This window comes from Tetrao urogallus (assembly GCF_951394365.1).
Source record: "Tetrao urogallus genome assembly, chromosome: 4".
In the NCBI taxonomy this organism is placed as follows: domain Eukaryota; kingdom Metazoa; phylum Chordata; class Aves; order Galliformes; family Phasianidae; genus Tetrao; species Tetrao urogallus.
In genome coordinates this window covers 58,691,903-58,709,304 of record NC_136817.1, presented here as the reverse complement: position 1 = coordinate 58,709,304, position 17,402 = coordinate 58,691,903, and the positions used below count along the sequence as shown (strand labels likewise).

Here is a 17,402-nt window from a genome sequence, read left to right as displayed (position 1 = left end):
ACATTCTAGTTGTAAATAAGGCTGAAATGATTTCTCATCTAGTCTGATAATTTCCCATTGATAGGATTGAGGTGGATGTATGATGTGGATAATAGAACAGCTACAGCAGTTTTTTGTAGTATGTATAGATACAAGAGAAGGGATCTGTTAGGTTGCATTTCTTTTGAAGAAGGTTCACTCTACTATCTGTTTTCACAGCTTTTGTTAGATTTATGTGACAGATCTGGGTGTTCCCACTGGCATGATTTCAATCTATATCACTGTGGAAAAATTTTCTGGGTTTTGGGCTAGGATTTGTTGCCTTGGTGAAATACACCTGTGTGAACCTGGCCAGTTCTCTTCCATACTTCTACTTACTTAACTGAGCTATCAATATTTAATGAATTTAACCTTAAGATTCTTTATCATTATTTTTGCATAATTGCATTCCTTATTGCTTTATTCAACTTTGTAAATACTCTTACCCTATTGTAAACACTGTCAATTGGCATTTTTAACATACTATATACTATCATTTTTAGCTATGCTGACATGTAAAAGTGGTTTCAATTTGTGTGTTTTCCTTTTTTGCCATTCCCAATCTTGTTCTATCAAAAGCCTTAAAAACTTTTGTGCTGTGTTCTTGTCAGTCTTGCAGTGTCGTAGCAGTTTCTCAAGATTGCCTTTATCATTTAAAAATATTTCTTGCATTTAACTACAGCTTCTTACATCTAAAAGTCTTCAACTTTTATCTTACTGTTTGATGTGAATCTCGACTAAAACTAAAATACATGGATGTCTGAATGCCGTATTCAAATTGGTTAAGTATGACTAAGGAGTAAGAAGGAGCCCATCAAGTAAAATCTTACAGCTGCATACAAAGCAGAATTGAAGCAAACAAAAAACCCACCAAAAACACAAAAAGCAACGCAACAAAGCAGAACATTAACTTTCACTTGCAATAATAGTATTCTGATTTTCATTAAATAGATTGTTTTACTCTATTTTATATAAACTCAAGATAAATTTCTGTGGTTACAGGGGATATAAATCATGAGCTTACTTGTAAAGGGGATTGTTTATTCAGAGCTGGGCTGACAGTCTCTCCCTAAGAGAAGCTATTACTTAATTTTATTTTTCTAAGTATAAATTCTTAAAAAAAAAAAAAAAAATTGTAATGATACCCCGAAGGTATCATAAACAAATAATTATGGTCTGAAATTATTAAAATTACAGGAAATGGACATTTAAGAAATCTTAATAAGATTCATAGCTGAGAGGGGAGAGAAAAGGTGTCTTGCTTCACAACTAAAATTCGTGTCAGGAGTTCCTACTTTTAAATGATTAAAAAAATACATACATTGGAATTGTCAGCATTACTCACATGTGAACAAATAGCATTGATTTCCCTTTGAATTACAGCTGAAGCTTACTGCTCCTTAATTCTGAAAGCACATTCTTGGGAAAAATTTCTACATGACCATCTACTGTAAGTTTTCCTAGCAGAAATTAGTCTTCCCCATCCTCCCACCCCCATTTCTTCACAGGCCAAACCAGTCAGTACATCCTAGGTAGATAAAAAATGATTGGAAGTGCATTTTTATGGTTCCAAAAGAACGGTTCTGGAGATGGTTTGTCATGCTACGTGTCGTGGTACCTTACTCAGCTGGTGGGTGGCTCTCGTAACTGTGTGTGGCAGTGATGTTGCCTGCAGGAGATTTTGCTTAGATGTTGCTGCTGGGCTTTGGCTGACTTGAGTAGGAGGCAGTTGGGTAGGTCCAAAGGAAGCTGCATCAGTTCTCAGTGCTGCTTCAGGCCAGCGTGAGCTTGGCTTCAAATTCTGGCCCATGCTGTGGGATTGAAAAGCTGCCATGGTTTGTTTTAGTTGCTGTTTTACAAGACAATTCTGTTTCTTTGTTTTTGTTTTTTTTTTTTTTTTTTTTAAAAAAAAAAAAAAGGTGAAATGGTGTGGCTGCAGGGAACTAAGTACTGTTAGCTGATGTGTTCAGAAATAGCTAGTTTCCGGCTATTTGTTTGTTGTTGTGCCTGATCTGTGCCTTCTGTAGGTAAATAATAATGACCTTCTCTGTGCAGCCCAGATGCTTGGTACATTAATCCATGCATAATCCTTGACCGTGGAAACAAAATGGAGCTTGTCCATTGGAATGATACTTGATAGTGTTAGGAATTTGAAGCACGGTGAGTACTGCGTCAGCTTGGGCACCGTTGTATAGGTGTGTTGGTGTAGACAGCAAAAACACAGAATCTAAAGTGAAGATGCTCTGAAAGCAGAGCAGGGGGCCAACTGTGAGAAGTTCCCACTTGGCCACAGCTTCAGTGGAGAGGAGCCTGCCCAGCTGGTGCCACATTGCCCGCCTGCTTGTGTGCTCTGCAATGACTTCTGCTGAAGTTTGGTCCCAGAGTTAACTCCTGCACATGCAACTCCCTGTGAATTGTGCTGTAAAATTCTGAATCCTGAATTTCAGAAAGCTACTCAGAGTAACCTTTCATTACTGCACATGCATTAAATGAGACTGGAAATCTTTTTTCATCGTGAAATATATTTACACAAGAATACATAATGCTGCATGAGTTTCCCCTGTGAGAAAGGGGATGAGTAAAATCTCTCATGCAGACACAAATCCGAATGGAGTCACTGTGGTGCTGTAAGTGGAGTGCTTTAAACAGTGATGGTAAAGGCCAATTATTGCAAATATGTATTTTAACCAATTTACTTTTATCTCTCAACCAAAACATTCCCCACAATTGTTGTGGAATTTATATTTTAGTCAATGAGGTTTTGGATGATTGTGTAAAAAAAAATATAGATGTTCAAGAAAGTTGTGATTAGAGTTGGACTATAAACAAGAAAGAGGGAAATAGTTTAAGTAAAATCAGATGTTCCTCTTTTTTTTTTTTATTGAAGGTATTTATTGCCTCAGAGAGAGTAAATGAAGACTAGTGAAATAAAAACATTTAGCATGACTGTACATTTTTAAAGTCTCCTGTTCATTTTTTGTCAGGGTCACCTCACGTTCCTGTTGACCCTCTGCAGATCTTCAGAGTATGTGGGTGTACTTCTGTCCTTGTGGGTATCAAACCTGGGCACTCCCACAAGATGACAGAAAACAGTGACAAACTGAGCACAGACATCCTTATCTGAATTCTACACGTATTGCCGTTCTCCGATTGAGAATGTAAACCTAGCTTTCAAGTCATTATCTGTAAAATAAGACTCCTCCTGTATTTACAAATCCCTGGAGTAAAATGATTGTAACGCTTTGTTACAACACATAATATGCATTATCATAATTTCAGGCATTTAAAAAAAAAAAAAAGCTTCAAAATACTTTTCAGCTGGAATCTGATGTAGGTACTGTACACATTGTTAAACAGTGCAGCAACCTCACCCTGTAATAACAGACCAGCAAAACCTAAATCCAGTGATAACACTGGGTGCTTTCAGTCTCTATGGTATTTAATGGGAAACTGGAACTTTCATCCTCTTGGCTTCTAATTTTACTTGATTCTTACTAGAAAAATTCATAACAAAAAATAGTCTGTCCATCTTTTACTTGACCAAATCTTACATCCCCTGTAAATGCATTATGCTTTAGGCATGGGAAGACATGATTTGAAGCTTTAAGACTAAATGCAAGTTATTTATTACTAAATTTTCCACTGGTAATAAACAGTGAATTAAAACCTTAAAATGATTAAGTGCACACCCAGGGCGTAATTGGAGGCTGAGCATTCAGGGTGAGGACTGACAGTAGCAAAAACCAACGTGAGAATTTTTGAACCCTAGACAGGATGTTTAAATGTATCCTAAGGAAAGCAGGTATTACAAAATGAAAAAGATTTTCCTTAGAAGTGAGGTTTTTTTTCCCCTTTACGGTGCAAGGCAGTGCTTTTTCACTCTGCCATGCTTGCCAAGTTGCTACTAAGCAAACCAAAGCATTTTCTGCTGCAGACCAGATGTTGCGAAACAGGCTTCACCTTTTACTGCTATGTGGAGGCTTCTTAATCAGTTTCTTAATGATCTGAATGCTGTCTGCTGTATTCTGCAACTAGATTTTATCTTTGAGTATCTCACAGTGGATGATTTATTTTTTTTTTAATGGTTCTTAAAAATTTTACTTCAGTTTTACTCTCCTTCACCCTCTCTGAAAAATAAACTGTTAGTTTTAATTATAGAAATACTGATAATATTACACATTTGATCTTCCTAAGTTTTCTTGTTTATTTTTTAAAATATATTTACCTTTGAAGGATTACAATGACTCAGTCTTCATTTCAGTGGCTTTTAATTGACTCAGTTGGATTTTGAGCAGTTTTACCCTGTGTACCATACTTTTTTAATACAACTGATGCCCATTCTTGGTTATGTTCATTACAGTGTTGTATACGAAAGACTACTAATAAAATGCAGTTACGATTTTCCTCTGCCCGTGTCTGCTGCTGTAACGTATATGCTGATGGAAAGCAGGAACTGAACCAGGGCCCAATTTCCATGAGATTAGAGGTAGCCAGGCTGACTGTCTCCTTTCCCCTGCCCCGCTGCAGCTATGGCCACCCCTATGTTGTTTAGATATTAGTTGCTCTTTTGGGTTTCAGGTTACAGGAGCAATTGATCTGCGTGACCTAGTTTAGAAAGTATAGGGTTGGCAGTAGAAACCTAAACCAAATGTATACCCTCCAGAGACAAATATTCGGAAAACGTTGGCGATTTTGGGGCAGTGCTTGCTCCTGTGCTGTGCATGCCGGTGGGACAGCACCACCTAACGGGCTTCAAATGGAAGCAGCAAAAGCTTGGAAATAGGAGTCAGCAAAAGCTTCTAAACAAGTGTTCACACTCCCAAGGAAATGCCGAAGCTGTTTTGTTTGAACCTTGCTGCCTGGCATTGTGGCAGGGAATTGCATCGCTCTGTCACTGAAATTCGAGTTTCTGAAGGGTAGAATCCAAATATAGATTCTGTTTATTTTCTATATACTGTCTGCTCCTATAGAAACCCGTGTGAATTCAGCAGGCTTACAGGGCTTAAAATATTACATGTAAGGAACACATAATGAAATCCGGTCTTTCATGTGCAATTAAAAATAACAATAAGAGAAAGTTCATACCTCTGTGTAATCAAAAATAGGTTGTATTGCAAAAAGCATCCATATGAGTAATTTCTGTATCAAAGCCTTTCTCATTAGTCTTTCTCAACAGTAATAATATAGGTAAGAACCCAAATTCTTCAGTTGAAATTGTATTTTAATATTAATTATTTTTCTGTTTCTATTCTGTTGATTGGGTTTCATTCCAGATTTCAGAACTAGTTTGCACCAACATAGAAAACCTTTCTTTCTTTTTTTTTTTTTTTTTTTTAAATGTCACACAATTTGTGTATGGTGTGTGTGTGTACGTGCTAAAAGCAAGTTTATGTTCTTCTGCCTGTTGCTATATCTCCTATCAGTACGGAGGCCGTACTCTGTCTCTGCACATCACCTAATGTCTCACAGAAACTCTTAATTTCTTCTGAAACAGGGAGTGAGTATGTTTGAGTTGACTGTATGTTTAGAACTGGAAACATAATTAAGAATGTAACTCTTAAATATTTTGCTTGTGTGGAGGGGACTGCAAAATGTCACATTCTCATGAATCTGTAAATGAAATCTACTTAAGACATTTGAAGATGAGTATTTTTTGAGTTTACTGAAAAATTAAATGTAAAACTTCTGTGGTGGTGGTGGGATTTTTTTGGCTGTTTGCTTTGGTGCTTAAGGAGGTCCTTCCATCAGTTGTGCTTTTCAGTGCTGCCGAGTTGAACAGTACGCGCAGCATCTCTAACAACTCCTGCAGAGTCTTTCTGTTGTGTTTTAGTTTTAGGTATTTTTGAAGTGTTCTTTAACAAATACATCTCGTAAAAAATCAGCATAGAAACATAGTACAAAGTGCAACAGTTTTATATGGTCCCAAATAGCTGTGTATTGTTCTGATGGCAGAGCAAACGGGCTAAAGCGCTGTTTGTTCAATGGAAATGACTATTCAGTGCTGCCGGCTTCCCTCTACAATATGTCACGGGAACCTTCTCCAATCATTTTAATCGTAAACAATGCTGCTGCTTCTTGCAGTGGGTTAAACGTATGCAAATTGGAACCTACTGTTTCATGAGTGATCAATTCTTTGTTGTGAGTGGCAAGAAATGGTGTACGTATTGCTAAGATACTGCAGGAAACACACCCAGCGTCTTTGTTCAGAGTATACACATCTTTTGAAGGTGCTGTATTTTAGAGAATACTTTCCTGTTTATCTTATTTAGAAATGTAAGTTGCTCTAAAATAATAAGAAAAATTTCTCAACAGAAGAACATTCACCATTTCTAGTGAAGACGTTGAGTACAAATAGAGCTGTGCATGCCACCTGTGGTAGCAGATGGCAGCCATTCTCAGCTTCTTTTTGTGCTGAACCTACATTATATGCAATAGTTGCCTTTATGTTTTAATAAAAGTTTTTTGAAAAATCTACAGTGGCAACAAAACACAGCTGCGTGTGTTAAAGAGGTAATTTGCAGTGAAGATAAACTTTGAAATGAAGATAAAATCTAAGCTGGAATGTAAAGTAAGCTTAAAAAGTTGTGTTACAGGCTTTAATGTAAATTTATGGGGTGCTTTTCACTTGCACAATGTTGACACTCGTGTTGCCACCCTGTGGATAATTGCTGCTGCTTCACTGTGAGAGTCATTGGGGTTTCCACTGCCAAAGCTGTGCCTGGGAGGGATTTAAGGAACACCTGGAGTCTCTGATTTCAGTACACCGTCTTATGGGGTTACTGTCATAAATTTCTTAAGCTGTAACTGAATGTGCTTCCTTTCTTGGCAGATGTCTTTTAGGAAATTCCCTTCTAGTACTACCCAGCTTCTGCTCTCCCTTGCGATGAGAAAGGTATTTGAGGGCCCAAATGAATGCAACAGACTTATTTTAGTTAATCTTAAACATGATTGGCTCATTCCCAAAAGATTAATTTAAGAAAAATCATTCCAGCATTCCACTGTGTGGTGCTGACCCTCATGGAAGAGGTGGAGTGCAGTAGGCAGGTAGGAAGTCAGTTTCGTCAAAAATAAGACAACCCTCAATGTTCTGGTGGTGAGCAGCAGGTGGGGAACATGCAGTTAATGCATTAATGTAACTGATGTTGGTGATATTGGGAGGAATTCCTATGATCCCCAGAAAAAAAGTGTCAGTTAAATCTAGCAATTCAGTAATATTCTTCCTCATAAGATATCTTATGAGGATAGGTTATCTTATGAGGAGAGCTTTGTTTCTCTAGTCCAAACTTTCAGAAGGGAAGAAAGTTAATTTCCAAGAACTGTGGTGGAGGTCAGTGCTAAGTTATGTTTGTGCTTTGTCTTCAGACTGCTTTCATCTTCCTTCTGAAGGCTGTATAGACTAGTGGTACACTTGTTTTCAAAACAGGGAAATACAGCAATAGGAAGTTGTGATTATGATGAATGGGTAAATAGAGTGGAAAAAGAAAATGGCACACTAAAATGCAAGGGGGATTTGAAGTCATTCCATATCTATTTGAAGGGTTAGTTAGAAAAGATAGAAGGAAAAATAAAAAGCAACTAGCTCAGGGGCAATAAGGAGCAGGGGACCTTGGGGAGAGAGAGAGACTGGCTGGCCAAGAAAACTGTTATCAAAGGAAAAGACGTTGTGAGGATAAAGTAGACAATTTGCAAGTTCACAGTGACTTGACCAGGGCTATTAAAAAATCTATATGGCTAAAGAATGTTTCAACTTATAAATAAAAGGAGAACTAGACAAAAGGTGGATTTTTCATGCATCTCTGGAACAAATTAAGAATAGTTTAGGTGTGGTGTCCGAACTGAGACGAGCAGGACAAAGAAACTGACAAGGTAGGTATTGGGAACTGGGGCGTGGAATTGGAAATGTTAATGAAGTCAAACCATAGCTATCAGATAATCTATGGATTGAGTTCAAACACAGTGCATTTGAGAAATCACGAGTCTGATGGCAGCTTTTTTTAAATGAAAATACTTTGAGTTGGTGATGATCTCATTTGATTAGAGAGTAGCAAATGTAATGCCTCTAATTAAGTCAGCAGAGGGAAACTGATTATGGCATCAGTAGGGCCCTTATTCTGATGCAGAAGTGTTCCAGGCTTCAGAGAAGACTTTAAGTGGAAAAAGATAAATGGGAAGTAAGGCACAATGGAGTGCAACTTGCTGTCATACTAAAATAGAATATTTTGCCTATTGAGAACTGTTGGACTGGATGATCTTGTAGATCTTTTCTACACTTAGTAATTCTATGATTCTATGAACCTGATGCTTTAAGAAAATTGTGTTTCCTTTGTAATGAAGATCTGGTGTCAGATGTTAAAGGGTCTGATAAGGTGCTAAGGGGAAGTCTACAGAAGACTCGCAAAGAAAATATGACATGAGTAAGATGTGGCTGTAGCAGAAGCAGTACTGCTGTATTGGAAGAAGTACTGTGCTGAGGGGAGGCTAATAGTTGAATTATTCTGGGGCTGAATTCTAAAAATAATAAAATTTAATAATGTTCTTATTTTTGGGAATGAAGAAGTAAGATTGTGCTGTGAAAATGTCGTGATGTGAGGAAGGAGAGGAGGAGCGTGCTCTGTTACAGAAAGTGGTGAATGATTTCAAGGTTTGAAGTTGTGAAGAAAAGAAGGAAATCCAACAGTAGAATATGGAGTTTGAGATCAAACCAAAAAATAAAGCAAATAAAGCAATTAAATGAAAATAGTGGATAGAAAGATATCTCCAGCTGAATTGCAAAGTACAAACTCCGGTGTATGCCCTTCTGGTCATTTGTTTTGGAAGAGGATGGATGCAAACTGGAACCAACAGCAAGAAAAGTCACAAATTAAGCAATGTTAGAACTGCCCCATGAGAAGAAACTAAAGGCTTGGGGTCTTTTGTTCAGGGGTTGTGGGCAGATATGACTATTTGCAGTTAACTGAGAAGCACACATACAGAGAAGAAGAGCTTTTAGGGGTAAGGACCGTTTTGAATCAAGAGCAGATGGGTGGAAGGTGTTAATTAGGAAACCTGAAAATTTGATAGTTTTTATTCCTAGTAAGATCAGTAAGATTCTAACAAGGGTGGTCAGATGGATTAGGAAGATGCTTTGTTACTTTTAGAATGAAGTGTAATAACTCTGTGAAGAGTGTATGGTGTGCTTCTGATAACCCCAAACCAAATGCTAGTTGATGACCCTGGAGATATCTTCAAGATTTATATTTGTAGAATAATGAAAGTTTTGTGTCTGTAGAAGATGAAGAATCTTAAAATAAGTAAACAGAATTGGGAGTATTCTGGGATAAAGTCTACTTTTTATTTATGCTAGTAAGACCTTTTTTTTTTTTTTTTTTTCATTTAAAAAATGCTTAATTGTATGTGATTATGACAAATTGAATCCAAGATGGTGCCAATATTACATGGTAAGAAAAGGTTAAAGAGAAATAGCCTTAGTGCAAGATCACAGGGGATGCTGTTAGAATTTGAGGGAAAGTAGAACAAGACGTCTCACTTCTGATGCAAATCTTGGGAACTAAGAGCTTGATGTGAGTATGGGCATAATAGTGTCATTCTACATTCATGAAAATAGCTTTACAAATGAAGGAGAGGCAAAGTGGGGTCAGTGCAATTCAAACACACGATGACAATTTTAGCCTAAATAGAATGCTCTTTGTGACTAGATGAATTAATTACTGTAAGACAGTGTTCTTGCTTGTCATTCTGATTCTTTCTGCTTGTTAATCACTCCTAAATTGTAGCTATTGCAATAATATTAAGATTTATTAGTTACAAAATTTTGCTAATCCCTTTTCTAGTTCAGTCTTTGTTCACGTATTAATGTAGATGTTTTCAAATGTGTCTCATTTTACAGTTCTACTCTTTGTTCTCTGTAGTACTTTCTGCTTATTAAGTATTATTGTTCTACTCAAACAGTGTATGGCTATTTTGAAGATTCTGCTTTTATAGTCAAGCTTAGTTTACCTATCAAGCAAAGTTGTATGAAGCAAAATTCATTACATGCTCATGCTGAGGAAGAGATTAAAATACAAGAGTAAGTTCCAGAAGAAACATCTGTAGAACGATTTAAATTGACTGTTTGTGTCCAATTGATCCTGAGTTGTGTTTTCTGTATTTCCCACCGTAATGCTTCTGACAGCGCTGATACACGTTAGGGAACTTGCTATCTGCTGGAGTTACTGATGTGTGCTGCGAATGGCTCGAAATTCCACGTGCTGTTCATCTCATGGAAAATTTAAAGCACAAAAATAGCAAAATTTCCTATCTGTTTTCATGAATTGTAGTGAAAAGGAAACAGGTGATAACAGGGAAATGTATGCCCATGTATTTGTGCAGGAAAACATGTTTTTTGTTTTAACAGATCGCTGTGGCCTTACCAAGTTTTTTCCTCTTTTTTCAAAAGCCTATAGATCTTGCGAAAAAATAATCGGGGATATTAATCTTCTATTTATGCAAACCATTCTGTGTTCTGTCGCTGTGGTTTTTGTTTGTTTAATTACAGGGAACATTTGCATGAAAATAGGATTTTAAGACTTGAACAGCTTTTGATGCTTTTTCCCAGATACACAGAATAAACCACATTTATTGTATTTGTAAACTAAAACAACAGTTGCATTGTAAAAACCCTTGCATGCTTTTACGTGGAATTATTAATGAATATTTGAGAATATGCTACAGGAAGGTTCCCCCAATTCCCTGTCCTGTTGAAAATATCTACCAGTAATGCAATCTCCTCACACCATCGTGTCTCTTTCCAGTCCTGTTAAGGTAGCCTTCTAATTTCTGTGGCTGATGAAAATTCATTTTCTGTGATCATCTGTTCTGTAAGACAAAGTAGGATCTTACGCTACACCAAATCTTTTACATTCAGCTGAAGTTAGCAGAAGTCATTTCAGAGCTCAGGAGGTTTTTCAGAAGATCTCAGTAAAGACTTCTGTGAAGAAAATAAAATGGTTTTACAGCAAAAAAATAGGTTCGTGGTGAAGGGAAAATTCAGAAATGGAAAAAGAAATCCGGAAAGAGAAATCTGCTGTGGATGTATCTCCTGGCAAAAATTCCCAGGTGCTACATGCAGTACCTCAGGCACAAACTGCTCACTGCATCGCTGCGGAGATACCAAGGAGAGGGACAGCACCTTGCGCTATAAGTTTGCTTAAAGGAAATTGAGTATTTGTATCATTCTGTATCAGTAAAGTGTTTTAAAATTTCTTGTATGATCTAAAATTAATTTATTTTCTGCAGTGCGTGTTGGATTTTGAATTGCCAGTTGATACCATTTTTAATGTTTAGTTGTGCTTGGTGTTATGTTTACTGTTTTAATGTTTTGTATTGTATTTGTTTAGCATGTAGTGGTATTTAGTGTTTAGTTTATGCTTTCTGTACACGAGACATGCATTTTTACTACTTCTTTCAAAATACTGCTTTCATACAACAAGCAGAATTTTAGATGATTTGTATGTACTGACTGCTTGAAAAATGTGAAAATCCTATTATGAAAGAAAATAAATGTTATGGTGCTGATTAAACGCACATAAATACAGTGAATTTTACTAATTTATGTTTGAAAAGTAAGTACTGAACTTTAAATGCAGATATTAGTATCTGTAACTACAGGGTTTAAGTATGTCTTTGTTTTTGTTTTTAAAAGATTTCCAATATTGGGAAGCTGAAAGATTTTCTTCTTCAACACAGAAAGGATTACATTAATGCATACAGGTAAGTGTATATTGTGTTTAAATTGTTTTGATATCTTCTTTTAATACATTTTATTATTTATGAAGTATACCACCCCAAAATCTATAGGCGTAATAACTAAAACCAAAAATGTGGATTGCTTATTAATTGGCTTACTTGTGAGCTCTTTAAGAAGAAAAAAAAATGGCCCTGACTGAAATGTAGCTCAGAATTTGAGTAAGAGGCTTTTAGGCTATGTTCTGTAACAAATCAGACTGGAAGTCTGAGCCTAGCACTTCTGAAGGGTAGAATAAGTTTTTGAAGTGGTTCCTGAGACAGAAGGAGAATAGTTTCAGTTGCCCCAACCCAAGTCCAACACTTCAGAATTGACCTCTTGAACCCCATTAGGTTCCCCTGGACCCACTTTTCAAGCTTGTCCAGGTCCCTTTAGATGACATTCATTTCTTCTGTTGTATCAACTGGACTCTTCAGCTTGTCATCAGCAAATTTGCTGAGGGTGCACTCAATCCCCTTGGTTAGGTTACTGTTAAAGATATTGAAGAGCCCCCATCTCAAAAGTAGTTGTGATAGGCGTCCAGCTGCACGTGGAGCCATTGACTTTAACCCTCTGTAGCCCTCTGGCTGTGGCCATCTAACCAATTCCTTATCTTTTAAAGCAAAATGATCTGTCCACCCTAGTTATGCACAGGGAAAGAGGTATTCTCCAGGGTTCTGGACTTCATTTTTTCATTTTGAGATTCATGGTTCAAAAACAACAGATCCCAACCAGGTGTAAAATAGGCATAATATAGAATGTGTGCCTAATTAATGCATCCTAACTGGGGTGCGTTAAAGAGCTGGGAAACACCCTTTGGAAAAAAGCCAATGAATTTCTAAGAAATGAAGTTTCCAGATTGCAGCCATTTTGAAGGAAATGTCAGAAAATGTCAATTCACTCTTGAAGTGACAACAGTAGATCATTGTGGCAGTGACCTTCCTGGACAGGGAAAAAAAAAAAAAAAAAAAAAGCTTCAGGGTGCTAAATATTATTTTTTACAGCCATTTGAGAATAAAGTTATGCATGTTGTTTTACTTTGATTCATTATTTTTGTATATCTGAATGAAACAGTGTGAGTAAACTTTCCCCTTTGAAGATTCTTCTGTAAATCTCACCATTTCCAGTGTTGTATTTCTCCAGTCCATCAGAATAGTGGCAATATTGCATGGCTTAAGTCAACCCTGTCTGCATTCTGGTTCTGTCTGTAACAAAACTTTTGCAGCAATCCAGGTTGAGAAAGCACAGTTTAAAGACATTTATCTGTTGAAGGCACAGAGCCCCATATTGATTTAATGCCTATCCAGAAGGCTTCATAGATACAAAATAGGAGCATTATCTGGACAGATATTCATCCCGCATGGGAAAGGAGTAGGAGCAAGTGAACCCTCTGCTGTTCCTTAGGCTCTGTCTGTATTGTAAGAGCAGTCTTTCTGAGAAACAACTCCTTCTTAAGTCTTGAAAGAGTCAGTAACAGTGATGGCAATGCTGTACGGTCAGTGGTACCATAAGGTGTCCTTGGGACTCTTCTGGCACCTTCCCTGAGATTTTGAAAGCAGTTTTTTTGCTATTGCAAAAATGAAGTCTCAAAAGTGAAGATTTTGAAGCGCTTTGGAAATGTGAGGCAATGAGAGCTATTCGTAGTATTAGTGAAAATGAATCCTATGTGGAAGGCATACGAGAAACTGCCTTTCCAAGCAGCAAGCAAAAGTAGAGTATGTGTGTGTATTATGTCTGGCTCTCTGCTTTTCAGTTCCTTTTGAAATAGGTAATGAATAACACTAGGTGGAGCTACCAGCTGAATACTGAAATAACTTCTTGTATGAAAACTTCATGTGAATGTATAAGCTAAGAAACTGCAAATAATTGCAGGAAGAACAAACTGTCAGTGGATAACTTCTAGGTTTTATTAGCAATGTGTGCACAGAAGTGAGAGCATGGAGTACAGATTTTGTCCAAGCTATTTTGGTTTCTAAAAACTGATAATGTTCTTTTTGTAAACTCTTTTAGCCAGTAATCATGAAATTCTCAATGATTTTTCCCCTCACTGCTGTAGGTATTAGCTAAGGAGAGGAAAAAAGTGTCATTTCCTTTCTTAAACAACAAAATAATAAACTGAATCTCATCTGTTGGCAGTTGATCATGTGCTTAAAGGTCAGATTTAAATAGTTCTGTCAAATTCCTTATTTGTGGATACAAGGAGGACCATAGCATCCATACTGTCAGTCTCACGGTCTTAACAAACGCCTCACTCGTTCAAGACAGCAGTTTTAATAGCATAGTTAAATTACAGGGAAGATTACAACATTTTAATACAAAGAAGCTATGCTGGGAATTTATGCAGGAAGCTTAATTCTGGCAATGAAATTTGACTAATTCATTTGCAGAATGAATTCTTTAGTAATATTTCTTGAGGGGGCATATATAAAGTGTTCTGCAGAGGGGATATCTTGAATTCATTTTTAGAGCAGTATTTCTAGAAATTAGACAACTGGAAAAAGGATTAATTGGAGCTAAGGTCCAGACCCAGTTTATCAAGCTTTAAGTATTCAGCTGAAATGCCTAAGTTGAGCCCAGAAAGCTCAAGAATTACTAGTTGCTTGTTCACTTCTTTTCTTCTTGATATGACTGTCAGCTGTAATGTATGATAGGCAAACCTTAAATGAGTGGTGGAGTGATCTAAGCTTACTCGTTTAAGCCATTGCATCTCTATTCTTTCCTGTTCATCAGGATTCACTCTCTTACCTTTACACTTTGTTTTTTCAACTTTCTGTTGTAGGGAATTTTTCTATTTTGTCATCTTTTCTGTTGTATCCTACCTGCCATTACTCTCCTCTGATTATAACTTTGGAAAGTTTTAGTGGTGCCATCTTCCATTGGCAGCACGAGTTAGAAGACTGATTTGCAGAGAGGTACATATAGAAGCTCTTCCATCAAACGTCTTTCCAAATGTATGGTGGTGGTTCCTTTTTGTTTATTTGGTTGGTTTTTTTTTTTTTTTTTTTTTTTTTTTAAGCAAATGTTAGAATTTTATTCCTGCTAAATTGCAGTCTTTAAGGACTTTCCTTGCAATGTAACATCAGCAAATGTCTGTCTTTAGTGAGAGTTAGTGATGAATAGTTCCTTTTAAAAGAGAAAAAAAAAAAAAAAAGAAAAAAAACTTTTGTAATTCTATGAAGTCCAAATATCAAATACTTCTTTGGTAAGAATTATCTCTTCTTAATAATTCTTCTGTGGCAAGGTGGAGGCAGGAACTCTTCATTCCTGCATACATTAGTGAGATGTGGGTGATTTTTTTTTTTTTTTTTTTTTTTTTTTCTCCTTGCTAAGCAAACTGTTCATTCTTTTGAGATAAAAATTGTTACTTGCCTTTGCTTTTTTTAGAGTATTATTGCCTTGTGTTCCATATGTTCTTCCTCTCTGTATATTAGTGTAATAACATGCCTACAGAGCTTTCTTTGGTGAGATCCTTTGTTCATTCTCAAGTAAGTTGTCTGATGTGAACAACTTGTGTCTTGCCTTTCATTATGAGCTCTCATGTTTTTGGTCATTGAACCATTTGATCATTTGTACGTTTGTGTTACCTATTGTTCTAGGAACTCGCGTTACTGCATTCACACTTGAGTATTTGAAATGTTCCTCGGTATCCACTTTCTCCAGAGGAACTTTCTAGGCTGAGATAATTCAAAGGTCAGCAGTTATCCTTACTGTTCTAGTTTAACCGGACATTGGAGATGAATTGAGAGTTCTGGATTTTGACTGTAGAACGCCTCATACTGGAAAGGGAAATCTCTGAGAGGAGATCTTTCTTTCAGGGAAAGAACCACCAGTCTGGATGTGGCTCTGGTCTGGTGGTTGGCAACTGTGCACATAGCAGGGGGTTGAAACTAGATGATCACTGTGGTTTTTTTCAACCCGGGCCATTCTATGATTCTGTGATAATCTGACATCTCATATACTGACTTTTGCAACTGTAGAGGTATGTATATAGTTTATCAGTGTTTCTTGTGCAGGTTGGTTCTGAGTAGAATTTATTTATTATTTTTATTTCCATGAGAAAGGTGGGATGGATGGCTTCTGATCTTTACAACATCCTTTTGTGGACCATATGTACAGTTCAGTGTTTGAACGTTTCATATGTGGTTTACATCAGTTAATGTGCTTTGGAAAAAAAATGTTAATTATTTTACTTATTATTTATACTGTTGGAGCTCAGTGATTGTTCCTTTGGCACAAACATTTATCTACCCACTAAAGCTGGAAAAAAAGCCCAATAAATCAATTACATGTTTGTCAGCTAATAGGAGATCGTTGAGCATGTGCCCTGTGTTTTTTGGAGAGTATTCCCTTGTTGTAACCAATAAAAGAAAATCAGTAACCATTAAAAGATTCTGAAAATAGTCTCTTGATGGTCTCCCCCACAATGCCAGCCTGCCTTATTGTAATAACTTAATTATGTTTTTATAAGAAGCAGTGAAATGTGTAGGTGACCTGTTAGGACTTTAGAAGAAAGTCTAGCATTGTCTTTATGGGTGAATACACAGCATTTTTCTGTTCTCTAGGGCTCTAATGTCGAATGGTTTATTGTTTTGAGTTTACTAGTTTCATACATCACATCTTAGAAATAATCATTCTTCTCAACAGCATTCTGGAATTTCTCAGCAGTATTTTAGAAAACTGAAAATACCGACTCAGCTGCGCCTGTACTGCCTGCTGTAGTACCTGAAGCTTCTGCACAGGTTGTTGTGAGATGTTCTGTCATTTGAGAAGCTTTTACCTTACTTCTCTATTTTGTAAAGCATTACTGGAAGAAAACCAAGTTTTTCTGCTTGGTTTAGTGTCTTCATTGAATGAGTAAGCAGAAAATATTTCATGCACCAGCAGAAAGAGTTACTAATTCCAAAAGCTGATGTAATGACTCCATAGACTTTTCCCTGTGCTTTTCCAGCAAAATAAGTTCACACAAATGATGCGTTGGAATGAACATAGCTGACACTTATTCAAAAAAGGGAACAAGCAGGTCGTTCTTAACACCTTGACTTGCTTGCTTTTAGGTATGTCCTTCAGTGGAGATTCTGTATCTTTCCTCTGCTTTTTCTGTTTCCTTATCCATGCTAATAGTTTTTTTTATTTTATTTTCCCCATTAGCTTGTTTTGTTTTCTCTTCAGTCTTTACTGGAATCAGTGACTACAGTGTGTTTAGACTTTCATATATACTCTTTTTGGTCATAGTTTTTCCTCTCCTTTGGATGCTGTCCCATCTGGTGTTGCAGTGAGTTGTGGAACTGAAACAGTGCTTCAGCTGAGCTCCAGCCCAATGCTAAGGACTGCAAAAAAAAATTACCTTTTATCTGCAATGGGTTGTGCTGCATTTATGCATCCCACAGAAATTATAACTTTTTTCTGCAAGTTCTTGTTGTTTTGTTTAGTTCATGATCCAGCATGATCCCAGATGTCTTTCTGAAGTGCCATTTCCTAATTGCTTGTTCCCCATTTTCACAGAATGTTCAGGTAACTAGTCCTGCTGCAGCAAAGAGCCTTTGAGCATTCCTCATTCAAATTCTTTCTCCCATTTCTCCAAGTTGGCAATACTGTTTTGTATCGAAGTCTTGTTCTCTTAATG

General features: G+C 36.8%; 1 protein-coding gene across 1 annotated transcript in view; it reads left to right on the top strand.

The window, feature by feature from the left end:
* The window catches only part of STX18 (syntaxin 18), a gene marked incomplete at both ends in the record, with an annotated part of 52,462 nt that overhangs the window by 12,877 nt on the left and 22,183 nt on the right, over window positions 1–17,402 (top strand). Inside the window, one exon of the mRNA XM_079535083.1 lies at window positions 11,699–11,766. Coding sequence (XP_079391209.1) covers window positions 11,699–11,766 — 68 coding nt within the window. The remainder of the gene's footprint in view (window positions 1–11,698; window positions 11,767–17,402) is intronic.